Below are 18653 nucleotides of genomic sequence, written 5' to 3'. Positions count from 1 at the left end.
AGCTGAGATCTTGGCATTGCACTCCAGCCTGGGCAACAGAGCAAGAGTCTTGTCTCACAGAAAAAAAAAAAAAAAAAAAACTTGCAGATTGAAAAATAAATCTGATGCATAAATGTTTTCATATGTATTATTTTGCAACAGTCATGTTATCTTTTTATTTTCAAAGGGCCTAGTTGAAGTGATAACAAACAGTGATGATCATATCTCAGTTAGAGCTACCATCCTTTTAGGAGAGCTTTTACATATGGTAAGTTTAGCAACTTCTGATTATATGTTTCATATCTTTAATGTTTGAATTTATAAAACAGGTTATTTTAATGGTGTTGCTTTGTATTATCTCAAAAAAATAAATTTGCATTTTTTATAAATGTTTATCTTTGCGTTACAAAAAGCATTTGGTACTATATCCTGAGATAGATACATATGTGCACACGTGCACATGCACACACACACATATTTCTATCGGTTTTGTAAATGGAATAAATATACAACATACAAAGTACTGAAATGTTGATTTTTACAGTCACTTTCAAAGTTGCCATTTTCATCCTGTAAATCTTAATTGATCTCAGGAAGACTTCCTAAGAAGCAAGAAACTGCAAAACTATAGATACTACTTCAGTCTGCTAAGAATGTACTTGATACGTGGTAGTCAGTGCCTGAATTTTAGAAAACTTTGTGCAGAAGCTTTAAATATAGTCTTGGTTGAGCATTATAGTCTTTTCTAGAAACTTGTAGTTTGAGGTTCAGAAGATGGGTTGTTTTTTTTTCTTTTCATCATGATTTTGTGATTACAGTAACTTTTGGAAAGTAGGAGCTAGGAAAGACTTGACAATTCTTTACTCTCAGCAAATCAATCGATGAGAGATCCCTGATAGTTTGCAAGGTAGGCATCTATATTTTTAGATTACTTACTAGTTAGTAAAATACAAAATAAAAAGAACCATTTAAAACTCATTGAGGAAATATTGATTCTATGGCAAATCTTTTGAAATTATGTCACAGTTTGCTATTTTTAGCAGGTGTTTTTTGTTTAGGTTTTTCTTTCTTGATCTCTTCCCCTCCTCCCCACCCTTTTTCCCCTTTCATAGCAACTGGGCTATGTGAGTGAGATAAAGAGCATTAAGTAGAATTTAATTTAACTGTCTTTTTTTAAATAAGTGAATTATTTAGCTGCTTGCTCTGTTCTTTTTTGGCCCATCTGTGAAAAAATTATATAGTGTCAGAGGCTTTCAGGTCTGATTATTTATCTTTTAATTCTTAAGATATCATTTCCTATTCAAGAATACCAGTACTCAGAGTTATTTGCATTTATATGAAGGAATCTCTATACATTTTATCTTTTTCCCTTGTCCCATACCCAGAATTCTGTAATTCTCTTGAAATAAAAGAGCTAGTTATTTTGCTTATTATTCTTACATTTTCTGTCTTCCACATTTGATTGATGTACTTGTCTTCATTGATAGCTAGTTGGGTGGTGAGGTTTTTGTTTGGAAAGTAGAAATTAATATTCCTTATTTTAAAGATTATGGCATATGGGACAAACCTATTTTGAGAAAGTAGTTTTTAAAACTTAAAGTCAACTCATAAATTTAGATATGGCATCTAGCATTTTACACGTTATTTTAAACATAACTTAGGTTGAGTCCCGTAATGTTTTGACATATAATCCCTTCTGGTCATTTAAGAATTGAGTTTAATTGGGTATCACTTGAAAACCATATTATTATAATAAAGAATCTGTGAAACTTAATGGTTAATATAATGTGTGTATCTTTATGTTTCATCCATTTTGAAAGTATTGTAGATACGATATAAATAAGCATGTATTGGGGAAAATAAGAATTTTATGAGTAAAACCTCAGAATTTATAATAGTCTTGAATACAGCATTATATGTGCAGGTAATCTATAACAAACTATTTCTACTTCTGAAAACTCATGTAAAATGTTATGCTTCATTTTAGGCAAACACAATTCTTCCTCATTCACATAGCCATCATTTGCACTGCTTGCCAACCCTAATGAATATGGCTGCATCCTTTGATATTCCCAAGGAAAAGAGACTGTAAGTTATCAGAGCTTTAGCAGAGTTTTTGTTTGATATATTTAATATTGAATTAAATTATTGTCTCTTTAAAAAAAAATAGTACGGATAGGTTATGCTGGGAAATTCTTTTAAGGAATTTGCTAAAGAAAAAATAGTTCTAAAAATATTTAATTTGTTTTTTAGACTACAAAATACTAATAGTGTAATAAAATCACTTTTTTTCTAGCATGTTTGTAGACAAGGACATAGAGTTGTTATCATATTACTAAAAATGTTAGCTGAGAGTTTTTTGGACTCCTTTACGTCGTGAGCAGCAATTCTGGCTCTTTTTTTTTATGTCTATGAACTATTTCAAATTAAAGCTTTACAATATTAATATATTCTTTTATTTGCATGGTTAAAAATGTTGGAATTTAGTAACAAGTACTACTGGGCCACATAGCAGTAAGCTGAACTCTTACTACTGAAGGAGATATTGCAAACATAGAATTTACAAGCAAAATTATGGTAATACAACTGTAGCTCTGCTGGAATTCCAGTGCTAATAATAAAACATATATAAAAGGCAGTGATGGAAGGGATCAATTGGGAAGTGCTAGGAGGAACTTAGTTTGACTTGGTGAAGATTATATCTAGGCTAGGAATGTCTTTTTGTGGTCGTTATCTTTTTTTATTTTATTATGATCAGAAACATTTTTTTTGTTTTTTTGCTTGATGTTAGCGAATGGTGTTTTTTAGCTATTCAAAATTTATGTATTTTTGTTAAGAGTTATAGTACATTTTTGAAGTTTACTTAGCTTTAATAATAAAGTACACTGAATAATCTATTAATTTTCATTCTGCCATTGGAAATACTGTTTAACAGACCAGAGTTGTCCTATAAACTGAGGGCATTAGGAGTCATCTCAGTTCTGTCTCTAGGCTTATATCAGTAATAGTAGCTTTTAGCTTTTATATTAGTAGTTTCATGATGGAAGAATGTACTTTCCCAATACCTGATAGACCTAAACTCTGGGTTAGATTATGGCCACAAATTCCAGGGTTCATCAGTAATTCAGATTTATCTCCAGAATTCCAGAAGAATAGTCGTCTTAAAATAGTTTTATCTTTAGCTCAATAAGTTTTCTTTATTAATAAATACTTGCCAGTCAGCACATCCCAATGTTTAAAAATTCTACCTACTAGAAATTCTGAAGGTGAGAGTTGCTACCATATTCTTCAAAATGGCACTTTTATGTACCACAAAGAATTAAATATAATTTATAAAAATACACCATTTACAATTACAGACCAATGGTGGAAAATAAAGACTGTTCAGTTGATACTGGGATCATTGATTATCCATATGGGAGTACAGTGAAATTATTTCAACCTCATATCATAAACAAAAATAAGTTTCAGGTGGATTAAGGATTTATATGTGAAAAGCAAAGCTTTAAAACTTTGATAAGAAAATACAGAAAACCAGGTTTCTGACCTTGTAGGAGTTCCTAAAACTAATATACAAAAAATACCTACCACCATAGAAGAAAAGTATAGTAAGTACGTGTTCAATTGAGTCTAAATAATCAGTGTGTCTTTATATAAATCAGTAGTGTTGTTTATTTTTTGTCTTTGGCTCTCCAAATTTGATGAAATAATTTATCAATAATAATTTCTAGCCTTGAACTTACGTAAGCTTTAATAATTTACCAAGGTAATCTCTTAAATTGTGTTGGTCTTGCTACTGTATTCATTGAATTGTTTTTCTTATTAGGCGAGCCAGTGCAGCCTTGAACTGTTTAAAACGCTTCCATGAAATGAAGAAACGAGGACCTAAGCCTTATAGTCTTCATTTAGACCACATTATTCAGAAAGCAATTGCAACACACCAGAAACGGGATCAGTATCTCCGAGTTCAGAAAGATATATTTGTTCTTAAGGTGCTGACATGAAATCATGATTTTCAACTTAAACACAACATCTTAATTCCTTAACCATTGGATTTTAGTATCCATGTATTTGAGTTTGCACTTTTCTTCATGCATATGAATTTTCAGATGGCTTCTGAGTTTTATAATTTAGAGATGGGTTTTTATAACTTTAAAGTTAAAAAAAAACCTTGATCTATCCTTAAATGGAAAAACTGCCTTTCAGTTTTTCAAATTTGAACTTAGTTTTCTGATATGAGGACAGTTTGCCTTAATTTTTCTTATTACTTTCTGATGATTTTAGGATACAGAGGAAGCTCTTTTGATTAACCTTAGAGACAGCCAAGTTCTTCAACATAAAGAGAATCTTGAATGGAATTGGAATCTTATAGGGACCATTCTTAAGGTATGAAAAGATACTTCATGGCAATGGCTTGTCTTTAATTTTATTATTAATTATAACATAATTACGTGTTTGAGAATTGATAAGTACTTATGTAATATAACATATTATGTTTTTCTAGTGGCCAAATGTAAATCTAAGAAACTATAAAGATGAACAGTTACACAGGTATGTAAGAACTATTTTGCATTTAAATTTAAAGAACTTAAATATGGATATTAGGCCTAATGCCTGCTAAAATATGTAATAATTTTAAAGACATATACATACATTTTAACAATGTCTCTTCAGTAGGTACATTCATATATTTTTAAATATAGTCTTATTTTATAACCAAAACATATTAGCAAATTCTTTTTCTAGTTATTTACATTCTGCTTTTAGTTTTGGAATAGATGAAGTAGTTGAGATAAAAGTTTTTCAAACTGGGGTAATATCAACTGCGTAGTGGGTCTTAGCCCTAACATATAAGGATGACATAATAAAGACTTATATTTTTAATATACAACTTTTATTCCTGTTTGACTTTGGAGTTATCCATTATAACTGCTGTTTACTTTCTCCTTAACCACACCTTCCATAACCCGTGCAGGTGTTTGTAGCGTGAAGAACACTTGAAGCTACTACGCTGTTCTTCATTACACCCATATGTTTTTACTCCTGAGTTTAGACTAACCAGCTATTACTACTGATCTCAGAAAGAGGTCCTTAGTATGTTCAAGAAATTCATGTCATTAACATTATTATTTGATTGCATTCTCTATTCATGATATGTAACCTAATATCTATAAAAGTTTTAACAAATATAGATAACTTATAAATTGCACTGAAATAAAAAAGCATAGTACTAACTATTTATATTGCTTGAGAACACAGATGATGTCTTACTCAACTTTGTTTTCCCAGCTCCTGGATTGGACGCCTCTATTGGATTGAATTGTAGTGCACTACATTGAACTGAACTAAATTCAATAGAAGCTTAGAGCATAATGTTGAAAGATATAATGTTGAAAGACCATAAATTATGTTTATAAATTCATTGGCCTAAATTGCAACTTTTATGCTTGACCTTTTTCCTAATTGTGAAAAACCAACAATATCATAGTGTAGTATCTTACAATTATCTTAACAATAGGACATTTTTGAGCCATGGGACAAAGTTCTTCATGAATACAATAGAAGAAAATTTAAGTTCAGGTGACATCCTCATTTATCCAGTTTTATATTCTAGCTACGTTAAATCTACATTCATCCGGCCAGCATCTTTCTTCTACTTTATTTCTTCTAACCATCTCACCATAAAATTCTTACTCCACAGAGATATTTTTTAAAATGAAGGTTTTTTGTTTGTTTGGTTTTTGGGTTTTTTTTTTTTTTTTTGGTATGAAATGCTGCTATAAATAACTGCCTGAGACTGGATAGTTTCTATAAAGGAAAGAGATTTAATTGACTCACAATTCCACATGGCTAGGGTGGCCTCAGGAAACATAATTGTAGCAGAAGGGGAAGCAAACATATCCTTCTTCATATGGCAGCAGGAGAGGGAAGTACAGAGCACAGGGGAAAAAGCTGCTGATGAAACCATCAGATGTGAGAACTCACTCACTGTCAGGAGAACAGCTTGAGGGTAACCGCCCCCATAATCTTATCTCCTCTCATGAGGTCCCTTTCATGACATGTGGGGATTATGGGAACTACAGTTCAAGGTGAGATTTGGGTGGGGGCACAGCCAAACCATATCATGTGCCAAACACTTTTAATACATCTCTTGCCATTTATCCCAATGGGTCAGACCCAAAACATATTCTGAAAGCGTTATTATGTCATAAGCAATGGTTAAGATTCTAAAATAATTGCTTCATTTCTTACTTTGTTGCTACTTGTGTTTTGATTTTAGGTTTGTACGAAGACTACTTTATTTTTACAAGCCCAGCAGTAAATTATATGCCAACCTGGATCTGGATTTTGCCAAGGCCAAACAGCTCACAGTTGTAGGTTGCCAGTTTACAGAATTTCTTCTTGAATCTGAAGAGGTGAGCATTCTGAATATTTTCCAGAGCAAACTTTTTTTATTGAATTTGCTTCCCTTCCCCTCCCTCTGTTTCCACCTTCTGTTTTGCTTTTATTTCTGAATATGCATAAGCTGTATTTGAAAACATAGGAAATGATCCCAGACCTAGAGTTGAATCCAGACTTAGTCACTAGTTACAAGACTGGGCAAGTTATCTGCCCTCTGGAAGACCTGGTTTACTCTTCTGTAAAATGGAGAGTAACATCATCTCCATGCAGCATTGTGTTGAAGCAGATTAAAAAACAGCAGGTACTCACTGATTGATAGCTATTATTGGTAACTTCATCATTATTAAGTTTTTGTACTTGATTGAAGTCGATTTTCTAATTACAGATTTTGAATGCTTTTCTCACAGTATCACAATGTATTTACTTTTAGGATGGGCAAGGTTACTTAGAAGATCTAGTAAAGGATATTGTTCAGTGGCTCAATGCTTCCTCTGGAATGAAACCTGAAAGAAGTCTTCAAAATAATGGTTTATTGACCACCCTTAGTCAACACTACTTTTTATTTATTGGAACACTTTCTTGCCACCCTCATGGAGTTAAAATGCTGGAAAAATGCAGTGTATTTCAATGGTGAGCATTCTTAAATTTTGTTGCAATATATACATAAACTTTATTTTTAATATAGTTAGATATGGTATGCTTTTTAGTCTGTGTACGTATGTTTGGTTAAGTTTTGTTTTAAATTAGCATTATCTTTGCTTTAATATTCTTTTTTACATGATACTTGTTATTAAATGCTTTCTTTCCAAAAAGCTTATTTATATTAGGAATTTTTTAAATATACATTGAACTGTCTTCATGCTCTTCCCACTCCAGCATTCAAAATAGTAACTGTGTGATGATTGATGTGTTCATTGATTGTGGTAATTTTCACAATGTATGTGTATATCAAATCAAATTGTACACCTTGAATAATACGATTTTTATTTGTCATTTATACTTCAGTAAAGCTGGAAAAATATTTGTTTAATGCATCAATATAGTAATTTCTTTTAACCTTTCTTCTTCTTTTTTTTTTTAAGTCTCCTTAATCTTTGCTCCTTGAAAAACCAAGATCACTTGCTTAAACTTACTGTTTCCAGCTTGGACTATAGCAGAGATGGATTGGCTAGAGTCATCCTTTCCAAAATTTTAACTGCAGCTACTGATGTGAGTATAATATAGCCTGTAAAACTATTTCTATAAACAATTAATTTGCTACTTTATGAATTTTGGGCTAAGTAAAATTAATTTTAAATTCTAAGAATATGATATGGAAATTGAGTTTACTTTAAAATTTTAGTTTCTCCAAGGAACTCCATATAGTACTCATATTTTTATATCACGGAGAAGAAGCTGCTAGATAGAAAGGGAAGTATTTTATTTTACAAGAACCACAAAAGTATTCATATCAAGGGCTAGACCACCAGTTCCAGTCATTCTTCCCTTTTCAAGTAGCAGGACTCTCCCAAAATAAAATCAAATAGATTATTTATGGTGAAGGTTTTTTTTTTTTTTTTAAATGTATTCATTTATCTTTATAGGCCTGCAGGCTCTATGCAACAAAACATTTAAGGGTATTATTGAGAGCTAATGTTGAATTCTTTAATAATTGGGGAATTGAGTTGTTAGTGACCCAGCTACATGATAAAAACAAAACGATTTCTTCTGAAGCTCTTGATATCCTCGATGAAGCATGTGAAGACAAGGTAAATGTTCATTTTTTATAATTTAATACTTATATTTTTTTGAAATACTCATTTGACAGTTTTGTAAAAGTATATAATAGGCATTTTGGAACTAAAACATTTTCTATTTTTATGCAATTATAAAAAATAATGATAATCTCTTTTAGGCCAATCTTCATGCTCTCATTCAGATGAAACCAGCTTTATCCCACCTTGGAGACAAGGGTTTGCTTCTCCTCCTGAGGTAAATTTTAAGTAAATTTTCAATTATGTTTTTTTATTGTGTTCTTTGTCAGTGTATATTAAAGATAAATTCAAATCCAAATAGGAAGTACTCTAAAGAGTTTACCTTTTAACATCTGAAATAAACCTATTTTAGACCTTGTACATCCTTTAATATTGAAACATTGTCTTCATTGTTTTGGGGTTTTTTGTTTTGTTTTGTTTTTTAATTGGGCTGTTCATACTTTTCATGACATTTTCTTTTTTTTTTTTTTTTTTTTAAGACAGAGCCTCACTTTGTCATTCAGGCTAGAGTGCAATGATCCAATCTTGGCTCAATGCAACATTTACTGCCTCCCAAGTTCAAGTGATTCTCCTGCCTCAGCCTCCTGAGTAACTGGGACTAAAGGCTCACGCCACCACACCCAGCTGATTTCTTGTATTTTTAGTAGAGACAGAGTTTCACCATGTTGGCCACGCTGGTCTCAAATTCTTGACCTCAGGTGATCCACTCACCTTGGCCTCCCACAGTGCTGGAATTTTTTACAGGCCTGAGCCACCATACCTGGCTGACATTTTCTTTATTGTGATTGGGTTCTTGTGTTGTTGCAAAGATTGTGAAAATTTATTTGTAATTGAAGTTATAATAAATTATAGTTGACCTTTTAGTTTTATGAAGGAACTGTTCCTAAAGTCTTTTAGCTCCTTATACTTTTTAAAATTTTAGTTATTTTAGCTTCTTAAGACACTTTTTTTTGCCAGACTCAATGTTAAACTATTGCTTGTTTTAATTTGCAGATTTCTCTCCATTCCAAAAGGGTTTTCCTATCTGAATGAAAGAGGTTATGTAGCAAAACAATTGGAAAAGTGGCACAAGGTAACTTCTTATTTGACTAAGGTTGAATTTGTGTGTTTTTATCTTCTGAAATTGATATGTGAATTTAGAAGGATGGTTTTTTATATCAGTGTTTTGAAATTAATAAGGTTAAATATTTAAACATCCATATCAAGTTATCAAGTTGAGTCCTAAATTCTGCATAATTGTTAGTATTTATAGTTATACATTTTTTTAAACTACAGTTATTTATTTTATTCTGAACTGTTGACTGTATTCATTCTATTGAAATTTGACTTTCAACTCATTTGATTTTATAATCTAATTTATTGGCCCTATTTATCATTTCTTTCATTCTTGGGTCCCTTAATATAACCTACAACTTTGCTTATGCCCTTTTAAGCTAAAATTAAAATAATTTTTTTCAATGAAGGGAGATTGAAATCCCAAGGAAATATAATCATTTAATTAAACTTTATTTTAGGATACTACTTTACCTAAATCTGAGAATGAACTTCTTGCTGTCATAGGGAAACTTGATAAGAAGGGAGTGGTTTGAAGATATGAAATAACTTTTCTAGCTTTTCTTTAGCTGGTGATTGCTGTGGCTTCATTATTTTGTTTGAAGTATTATAAGTCATCAAAGCATCTTGGAAACCCATGGTCAGAATGATCTTTACCAATATAAATGATTTTTAGATTTTTCATCATTTCAGATCAGTTATCCTATTTTCTCTTTTTTGTTAACATAGTTACAGATTCTTTAATAGTGTCTGTATTGAACCATATTTCATAAGAGATACTCCTAAATGGACTAAAACTTTGAAGCATACCACTTAAGGCATGAAGTCTTTTAGTATTTGATGAATTATAGAACTGAGACAAGATGTGATAGGTTTGTTTCCTAGAAGATATATTTAAATCATCATAATAAAATTTATTATACAAATCATAGCAGTAGAAAATTGCTTAGAATATTGGTGCAGTGCTTACAAATAGTAAGCATAAAGTATTTAAGAGCTATAACAAACTCATATGCAAGGTATAAGGGGGGAACACAGAGGAGAGATTAATGATTGAGCTTTAGGGATTATCAAGAGAAATGTTGGATAGGCGCAGTAGATGTGATACTTGAAATGGTCTTGAGGAGTAAATAGGCAAATAAATTACAAGAAGGGTATCCACGGAAGGAGCAGAATAAAACTGTATAGATTATTGGAACATTATAGACTTATGAAGAAAGTCATATTCCAATGTAGTTGGAACTAAGATAAGCGTGGAGTGGCAAGATGAGGCTGGAATGGTAAATTAAAGCTGGATTGTAAAAGGCCTCATAAGCCATATTATATCATCCTAAGGGATTTCAATTGTGTATGTAGGGGGGAATCCTTAACAGCTTTTAAAAAATTATGAGTTGTACTTTAGTAATCCGACCGGTTGCAGTGAAGAGGCGAAATTTTGATCATTGAAGGGAAAGTCTGGGAATATTGACACGAGTTTAGAAACCAGAATTGATGAGTGCCTGAACTTCACTGGTAGTTAGGTTGAATAGATAAGGACACATTTTCTGGGCATTTTCAAAATAAGATTGACAGAATTTATGGACTGATTGGATACAGTAAATAAGAGGTCCAACTTGGCTCATAAGGTTTCTAATTTAATGAGTGAATATATAATGGATCACTATTAAGAGATCACATTTATAAAAAGTGGTTTGCTAAGATTAGGATAATGAATTTTCAGTATGTTGAACTGGCATTGCCTGTGCGATGACCAAGTGATGGCTTAAAAATGTGGATCTGGAGCTCAGATTTGTGAGGAAGATGGCAGATATGGGGGGTCATTAGTATATAGTAGTAGTTGAAACCTGAGCCGAAAGCTTATGGGTATGATAGAACATTTGCATTCATAATACCTTCATCTGTCTACCCTTTGCTAAGTATCTGACATATTTTAAATTTAGTGACTGTCATTGTGATACTACGTGCAATTAAAACAATATTATCTTCTAGGAATATAACTCAAAATATGTTGACTTGATTGAGGAACAACTCAATGAAGCACTTACTACTTATCGGAAGCCTGTTGATGGTGATAACTATGTTCGTCGGAGTAACCAAAGGTGTGTACCCAGTGCTAGTTCTCAGTTATCAGATTTAAAACCAGTTCATCATAAATTGTTTTTAACATTTCTGAGTTTTTGTACATTCTGTTTCTTACATGATATAGGAAGAATCTTAACGTGCAGCGTTAATTGCTCAAAAATTCAGTGGCATTCATAGCATGTTGAATATCCTTACTGATAACGCATTCAGATATACTCCATGCTGGCACCCCAGTATGTATCTCTAGCCCTAGATTCTCTTACCAGTACTTTGAGATCGGATAAACTGTTACAGGTTGAACATTACTTATCCAAAATGTTTGAGTCCAGAAATGTTTCACATTTCAGATTTTTTCACATTTTGGAATATTTGCATATATATAATGAGGTATCTTGGGAATGGTACCCAAGTCTAAACATGAAATTAATCTGTTTCATACACACCTTATACACATAGCCTAAACATAATTTTATGCAGTGTTATAAGTAATTTTGTGTATGAAATAGTTTGCATTAAATACTAATGTGTGGAATTTTCCACTTACAGTGTCATGTCGGCGCTTAAAATGTTTTGGATTTTGGATCATTTTGGATTAGGGATGCTCAGCCTGTATTTTACCTGAGAAATCCTCATTCCTTCTTACTTTCATATTTTTATTTATGCTGGAGAGTTGTATCTGATTTTATTTATCAAATACTTATTAATACTCTTGTTCTGATTAGCGTATTTAAATTAACCAGGAGATATAATAGTCGTCTTTATTATACTAGATTACAGCGTCCTCATGTCTACCTGCCTATACACCTTTATGGACAACTAGTACACCATAAAACAGGCTGCCATTTGTTGGAAGTACAGGTAAAAACATAATTCATTTATTTTAAGTAGCTACAATAGTAAAAAAACAAAATCTTAACATTGCTAAAGTATTACCTTTGCAAAAACTTCTCAGTAGCCTTAATATCAGTGGTGTAATTGCTTTTAAATTTATCTATTTTGTAATTGACTTAGGCATTCTATATTTATTAACCTGAGAAATATTAATGGCCTTGCAGTCCATTAACTGACTTGTGTATGACCTTTTGAATAACTAACTTGTTATGTAGAGTAAGCAGTCCAATGAAGGTCTGAGTTCTTTTCTTACAGTGTATTGGAGAAATTCAGATCTCCAAAACTGTACTGAAAAACTGAGTTTTTCTTCCACTCGTTGGGAAATTAAACTGAACCTGATACAGATTAAGTTATCCTTGTTGAGCAGTAAATTGAAAGTTGCTGGTTGTGAGCACATTTTATTCTCATGTACTTCATGGAATGTAACAAGCATAGGCAAGCAGTTGTTCTTTGAGTTATAATATGTACAACGCATTTATGGTTCTGAATACGTCATGCAACTGTTTTCAATAAATGAACTTTTCTCTTATTTTAGAAATAAATAGTTACAGGAATATTTGTTTATGAGACAGAACAATAGTTATTTAACAGTTTAGTTCCTTTTTGTATCAGTGTTCATCTCAAGAGCACAAAGTTTTACATAAATGTACTCTCTAGTTTCATGTGTTTTTATATTATGTCTGTGAAAACTATTGGGACAGGTATTTTCATATTAACATTTGAAAATTTCACTAAAACTTTAAATGATTTTCTCAGTGTTACTACTTACATAGTATGATAAAACCTAAGCACTAATTTACTTTCTGTTTTAAAGAATAAGTATGATTGTTTAGTAATACTAAGTGCCAAGTACTTTGGTAAGCACTGTATGTGCAATAATTTATTAAATCCTGAAACCTTATGATGCAAATGTTATTATCACTCTTCTAAATATTAGGAAATCAAAGGGTGGGGAGATGAAGTAACTTGCCCAAGGCCACGCAGTTAATAAGTGATGATTCTAGAATGTGAATTCAGAACCCCTGCCCTAATGCTGCTTCTCAAGAAATTTTACATAAAATTATTTAGAACTTTAAGTATGCAAAAATGACAAAAAGCAAACCTTATATAGGTTTTATGATGCAATAAGAAAATAAATACATAAATATGTTATTACTCATGCTATTTTTTTTATTTCTCCAGAATATTATTACAGAACTCTGTCGTAATGTTCGTACACCAGATTTGGATAAATGGGAAGAAATTAAAAAACTGAAAGCATCTCTTTGGGCCTTGGTTTGTAATAAACACTTCTGTAAGATCTTTACAATTTTTAGATTTTTCAGGTTTTTTTTTTCATTTATACTAAATAAATAAATAGTATTTTCTTTGGAACTTCTTCTTAGATTAATATTCAAGACTGGATTGTTCCTGCCAATTTAAGTATTATCTCTATGTTGAAGAATAGTTGGTTGAACTATTAGTTTCGTGACTTTTGTTTTGTTGCTAAGACAACTAGAATTAATTCATGCCTAATGTTCTTTACTTGAGGAGGCTTTTACATTTTTTTCTGTCTCAGAGATGAGGTTAAATTTGTTTCTTAGTAGCTTTCCAAATCTTTTGAAAGAGTTACTCTTGTAAATATATTTGATGTAAGTGATTTCTTTTCTTTCAGGGAAATATCGGCTCATCAAATTGGGGTCTCAATTTGCTACATGAAGAAAACGTGATTCCAGATATACTAAAACTTGCAAAACAGTGTGAAGTTCTCTCCATCAGAGGGTAGGGCATTTAACTCAGAAATCTTTCTAATGTAGACATTGTTATTCACAAATGGATGTTAGGGAAAAGTATTTTATGATTAAGTGCAGTGCATAATTGTTAATCCACTGAAAGTTCTAATGATACAAGATTATTAACTGTATTAAGTTAAACATAAACGAACTCCTTGTTTACTATTGTAATTTGATTTTTATTATGATATTGAAGTTTACCTTGTAGGTAACAGGTAAGGCATAGTGTTACACAGATATTCCAGTAGTCCAGTTGCCCAACTGTTCCAGATTTGTACTAGAAAAGCTAATATATATCTTTTTGCTTATATTGCATTGTGTTCTTTTTGTTTTGTTGTAATTACTATCTTTATTGGGAAAGTTTGCTTGTTTTTTATTGCTGCTAGTTTATTCCTAACTAGTTTTAATAAGTTTTTTTTCTTTTTTTCCCACAAATGAAACCATTTTGGTGGGTTTTAGAGAAAGTTCAAAGTACTTATAGCAAATGAATCTGGTTGCTTTAAGAAATCTCAGCTTGGAATTATAACTGTTTTTACTGCATCTTTTATATACAGGACCTGTGTATATGTACTTGGGCTCATAGCTAAAACCAAACAAGGCTGTGATATTCTAAAATGTCACAACTGGGATGCTGTGAGGCATAGTCGCAAACATCTGTGGCCAGTGGTTCCAGATGATGTGGAACAACTCTGTAATGAACTTTCATCTATTCCAAGCACTCTAAGTTTGAACTCAGAGTCAACCAGCTCTAGACATAATAGTGAAAGTGAATCTGTGCCATCGAGTGAGTATCCCGACAGGTTCATTTAAAGTTAGCAAATGTTAACATTTATATTTGAATTTTAAAATTTAAATGTATTTGTTACATTCCTAATTTGCGTTTGTCTAAGATAATTTTTTGGCAATAATAGCCTCTTGGAGAATGTATATCTTTTCATAACACAGTATAATCACCAGCTTACATTATTCTCTCTCCTTCTTAGTAGCTTTTGAGAATTCCTACAAAGTTATGTAATAAGCCATGTGCCAGAAGAACCAGTCCTCCTTTTTTCGGCAGAAAAGAAACAAATATAATAAGTATTTATTTATCTACCTTCTTTATTTAATCTTCTTACTCATTTTTCAGATACCGAGATTATTGAGCCAGAATATATTTTTAACAGATATTACATTCACATCTTCATTTTTGAGAGAAGCACTAAATTTTAAAATAGTGAAATTGTTAATAGAGTAGCAAAAATAGTTATACATAAAATGATTTGTGGTTTTAAGTCCTGTGCTAAGTGGTGTTAGGTGTATAAAATTTAAGGCATGGTTCTTCCTTTTAAGAAGATAGTGTCAGATTTATCAGACTGTGTATTTCACCAAATCTGAGATGCCATGAATTATGAAATGTACCAATATTTTATGTACCACAAAAGAAGAAGAAAAAGTGCTGCCTATTAAACTAGGACATACTACTATTGCAAGATGCATTCTGATTTTAGAATCAGATTCTGTGTGAAAATAGAAGAGATTAAATGTGGAAAGTGTGCATCTTACAATTGACAAAATATAGAAATGGCAATGCAGTATGCAAGTTCACTTAGGATTTTCTTTTACCTTCTTTCAAAATATATTTGAAGTAGTTTATAATTATTCAGAGAAGTTAAAAATAAAAGAAAAATCCTATTGGATGTCATTAGGCACTCACTTGAGTTGCATCTTCTAGTAGAGTTGGGCACTAAATTTAATGAGTTTCTTAGTATCTAAGGTAAAATGGGAAATAAGCATAATTTAAACATGAATTTAAAATGTTATCACTTGGTTCTCTGTAAGTATATTTTAAGATTGGGAATTCATTTCTTACAAGATGAATTTCTCCTGCCTATTGTAATTTAAAGATGAACTACCAAGAATCTGTAGTAACTGAGTAAGCATCCTTGGTCAAGTCTCCTTTTTCCCTTTAATTTCATCATGAATATTCTCATAAATTACATAATTTTACTTTTTATTCAAGTCCAAACTCTGGGTTTCAAGAAGGATATTTTCATGTAGCTGAATAGTTTAACCCTTTATTTTTAAATTTTTTCCTCTAGATGACTAAAAAAATATTTCCTGAAATGTGGTGTCACTAGTAGTTACCATGAATTTGTCATTTTTTATGTGTTTTTATTAATTGATCCTTCAATCATAGGTATGTTCATATTGGAGGATGACCGGTTCGGCAGCAGCTCTACTAGTACATTTTTCCTTGATATCAATGAAGATACAGAGCCAGCATTTTATGACCGATCTGGACCCATAAAGGATAAAAATTCGTTCCCTTTCTTTGCTTCTAGTAAACTTGTGAAGAATCGTATCTTAAATTCGCTTACTTTGCCTAACAAAAAACATCGTAGTAGCAGTGATCCAAAAGGAGGGAAACTGTCATCTGAAAGTAAGACAAGCAACAGGCGAATCAGAACACTTACGGAGCCCAGTGTTGATTTTAATCATAGTGATGATTTTACACCCGAATCCACTGTACAGAAAACATTACAATTAGAGACTTCATTTATGGGGAATAAGCACATTGAAGACACTGGTAGTACACCAAGCATTGGAGAAAATGACTTAAAATTCACCAAGAATTTTGGTACAGAGAATCACAGAGAAAATACAAGCCGAGAGAGGTTAGTAGAAAGTTCAACAAGCTCACATATGAAGATGCGTAGCCAAAGTTTTAATACAGACACTACAACAAGTGGCATAAGTTCAATGAGCTCAAGTCCTTCACGAGAGACAGTAGGTGTAGATGCTACAACTATGGACACAGACTGTGGAAGCATGAGTACTGTGGTAAGTACTAAAACTGTTAAGACAAGCCACTATTTGACGCCACAGTCTAACCATCTGTCTCTCTCCAAATCAAATTCGGTGTCCCTGGTGCCTCCAGGTTCTTCTCATACGCTTCCTAGAAGAGCACAGTCCCTTAAAGCACCCTCTATTGCTACAATTAAAAGTCTAGCAGATTGTAACTTTAGTTACACAAGTTCTAGAGATGCTTTTGGCTATGCTACACTGAAAAGACTACAACAACAAAGAATGCATCCATCCTTATCTCACTCTGAAGCTTTGGCATCTCCAGCAAAAGATGTGCTATTTACTGATACCATCACCATGAAGGCCAACAGTTTTGAGTCTCGATTAACACCAAGCAGGTGAGCAAATACATGTTTAGAAGTGACCAACCCTGTCTCTACTAAAAATACAAAAAGTTAGCCGGGCCTAGTGGCGGGCGCCTGTAGTACCAGCTACTCGGGAGGCTGAGGCAGGAGAATGGCGTGACCCTGGGAGGCGGAGCTTGTAGTAAGCCGAGATCGCGCCACTGCACTCCAGCCTGGGCGACAGAGCAAGACTCCGTCTCAAAAAAAAAGAAGTGACCAATAGTGGTTGCATTTTAACAGATTTAAATACAAAACGTTAGCCAGGTTTTTTTAAACACTACATAAGCCTCATAACTGACCTATTATAATTGTTTACTATGGTAGGCTATAAGCTCCTTGTTACCCGATATGACTTGAAATAGATTCTTGCAGCTGCGAGGGGGGAAAAAATCCTATAGGCCCTGAAAATAAACACACATGCTTTGCAAAGGACATACAAGTCACAAGCTTTTTTTTATTTATTTCTCGCTTCTGCAAGGATCGATTTTAAAAAGAAGCATGTCGGGGGAATCAGGAGCTTAAGACCTACAATAACAAACAACCTTTTCAGGTAGGTCAATTTAAGGCTCCACAAGTTGACCTCTTTATTATTTTTTAAAAAAGATAACTGAAAATTGCAGTGAAATTATTTTCACTTTAAGTAGCTGTGATTATTAAATAGGAACCTAATAAACACTAAATGAATTGATCCTCATGACTCAGCAGGGATTTCGATACCATATTTAGATTATATCAAGCTAGTCAAAGTGAATAGTTTAGATTTTACTTTTAAAAGATACACATTATTTGTTGCAAAAAAGTTTTGTACCTATAATTTTTGTGATTGGACCAAATGCTTCTAAACAGCTTTCCTTAGTTTTAAATTATTCATTTACATTTATTTAAGTGGATTAATATATGTCAACTACTTGTTTGTCAACAATGTATGTTAGAATTAAGCACTCAATAAAAGTTAGCTATTATTTTTATCATTGGTTGTTATTTAATGTAATCCATCTAGCCCTTACATTATTCTTAATAACATTAAGCAGTTTTGTTTCAATAATACTTAAAACATTTAATAGAATGTTTCCTGGTAGCAGACAACAAATTATGTACCCTTGTAGGATTTAAGAAATGGTATAGCAATGTCTCATCTATCTGGAACTCACTAGCTTTCACAACCTTGTCCAGGACAAAGCCAGGGAAACTTCTCAACAGCTCACTGCAGTAAATCTATGCAGTAAAGTTCATGAATTTCAAAAATTCCTAAGCCTCAGTTACCTTTTCTGGTGAAGATTTTACTAAATCAGTGGTTTTAAGCTTTTGTATTGTTGTTTTTTAAGCAGAGAAATTCCTCTTCCACGTAAAGGTTTATATGGAAACCCAGTAGGTAGAACAGATAAAAAGGGAGCTATACTGGTTGAAATAGGAATTGGGAAGGGGAATTATCCAATAATTGTTTTCCTCCCACTCCAGTAATCCTTGAAGAGTTTTATGGAATCAAAGAAATGTAACAGATTACAGTTTGAAAGACTGTTTTTTTGGGTGAA

The 18653-nt window shown here is 32.2% G+C and overlaps 1 protein-coding gene across 2 annotated transcripts in view; it reads left to right on the top strand.

Annotated features, from left to right (window-relative positions):
* Positions 1-18653, top strand: part of RICTOR (RPTOR independent companion of MTOR, complex 2) — an 80474-nt gene that overhangs the window by 50323 nt on the left and 11498 nt on the right. Inside the window, exons 13-30 of one of the 2 annotated variants that reach the window (XM_011944394.1) lie at positions 167-247; positions 1967-2067; positions 3806-3971; positions 4264-4365; positions 4484-4530; positions 6260-6395; positions 6812-7011; positions 7464-7590; positions 7965-8129; positions 8276-8352; positions 9129-9207; positions 11178-11287; positions 12041-12128; positions 13344-13436; positions 13816-13922; positions 14488-14717; positions 16110-17115; positions 17600-17671. In XM_011944394.1, coding sequence (XP_011799784.1) covers positions 167-247; positions 1967-2067; positions 3806-3971; positions 4264-4365; positions 4484-4530; positions 6260-6395; positions 6812-7011; positions 7464-7590; positions 7965-8129; positions 8276-8352; positions 9129-9207; positions 11178-11287; positions 12041-12128; positions 13344-13436; positions 13816-13922; positions 14488-14717; positions 16110-17115; positions 17600-17671 — 2987 coding nt within the window. The remainder of the gene's footprint in view (positions 1-166; positions 248-1966; positions 2068-3805; positions 3972-4263; positions 4366-4483; positions 4531-6259; positions 6396-6811; positions 7012-7463; positions 7591-7964; positions 8130-8275; positions 8353-9128; positions 9208-11177; positions 11288-12040; positions 12129-13343; positions 13437-13815; positions 13923-14487; positions 14718-16109; positions 17116-17599; positions 17672-18653) is intronic. The other variant, XM_011944395.1, reaches the window with a different exon arrangement.

Source organism: Colobus angolensis, unplaced genomic scaffold (assembly GCF_000951035.1).
Source record: "Colobus angolensis palliatus isolate OR3802 unplaced genomic scaffold, Cang.pa_1.0 Scaffold230, whole genome shotgun sequence".
In the NCBI taxonomy this organism is placed as follows: domain Eukaryota; kingdom Metazoa; phylum Chordata; class Mammalia; order Primates; family Cercopithecidae; genus Colobus; species Colobus angolensis.
The sequence above is the reverse complement of the archived record's forward strand: the minus strand, read 5'-3'. Positions and strand labels throughout refer to the sequence as shown.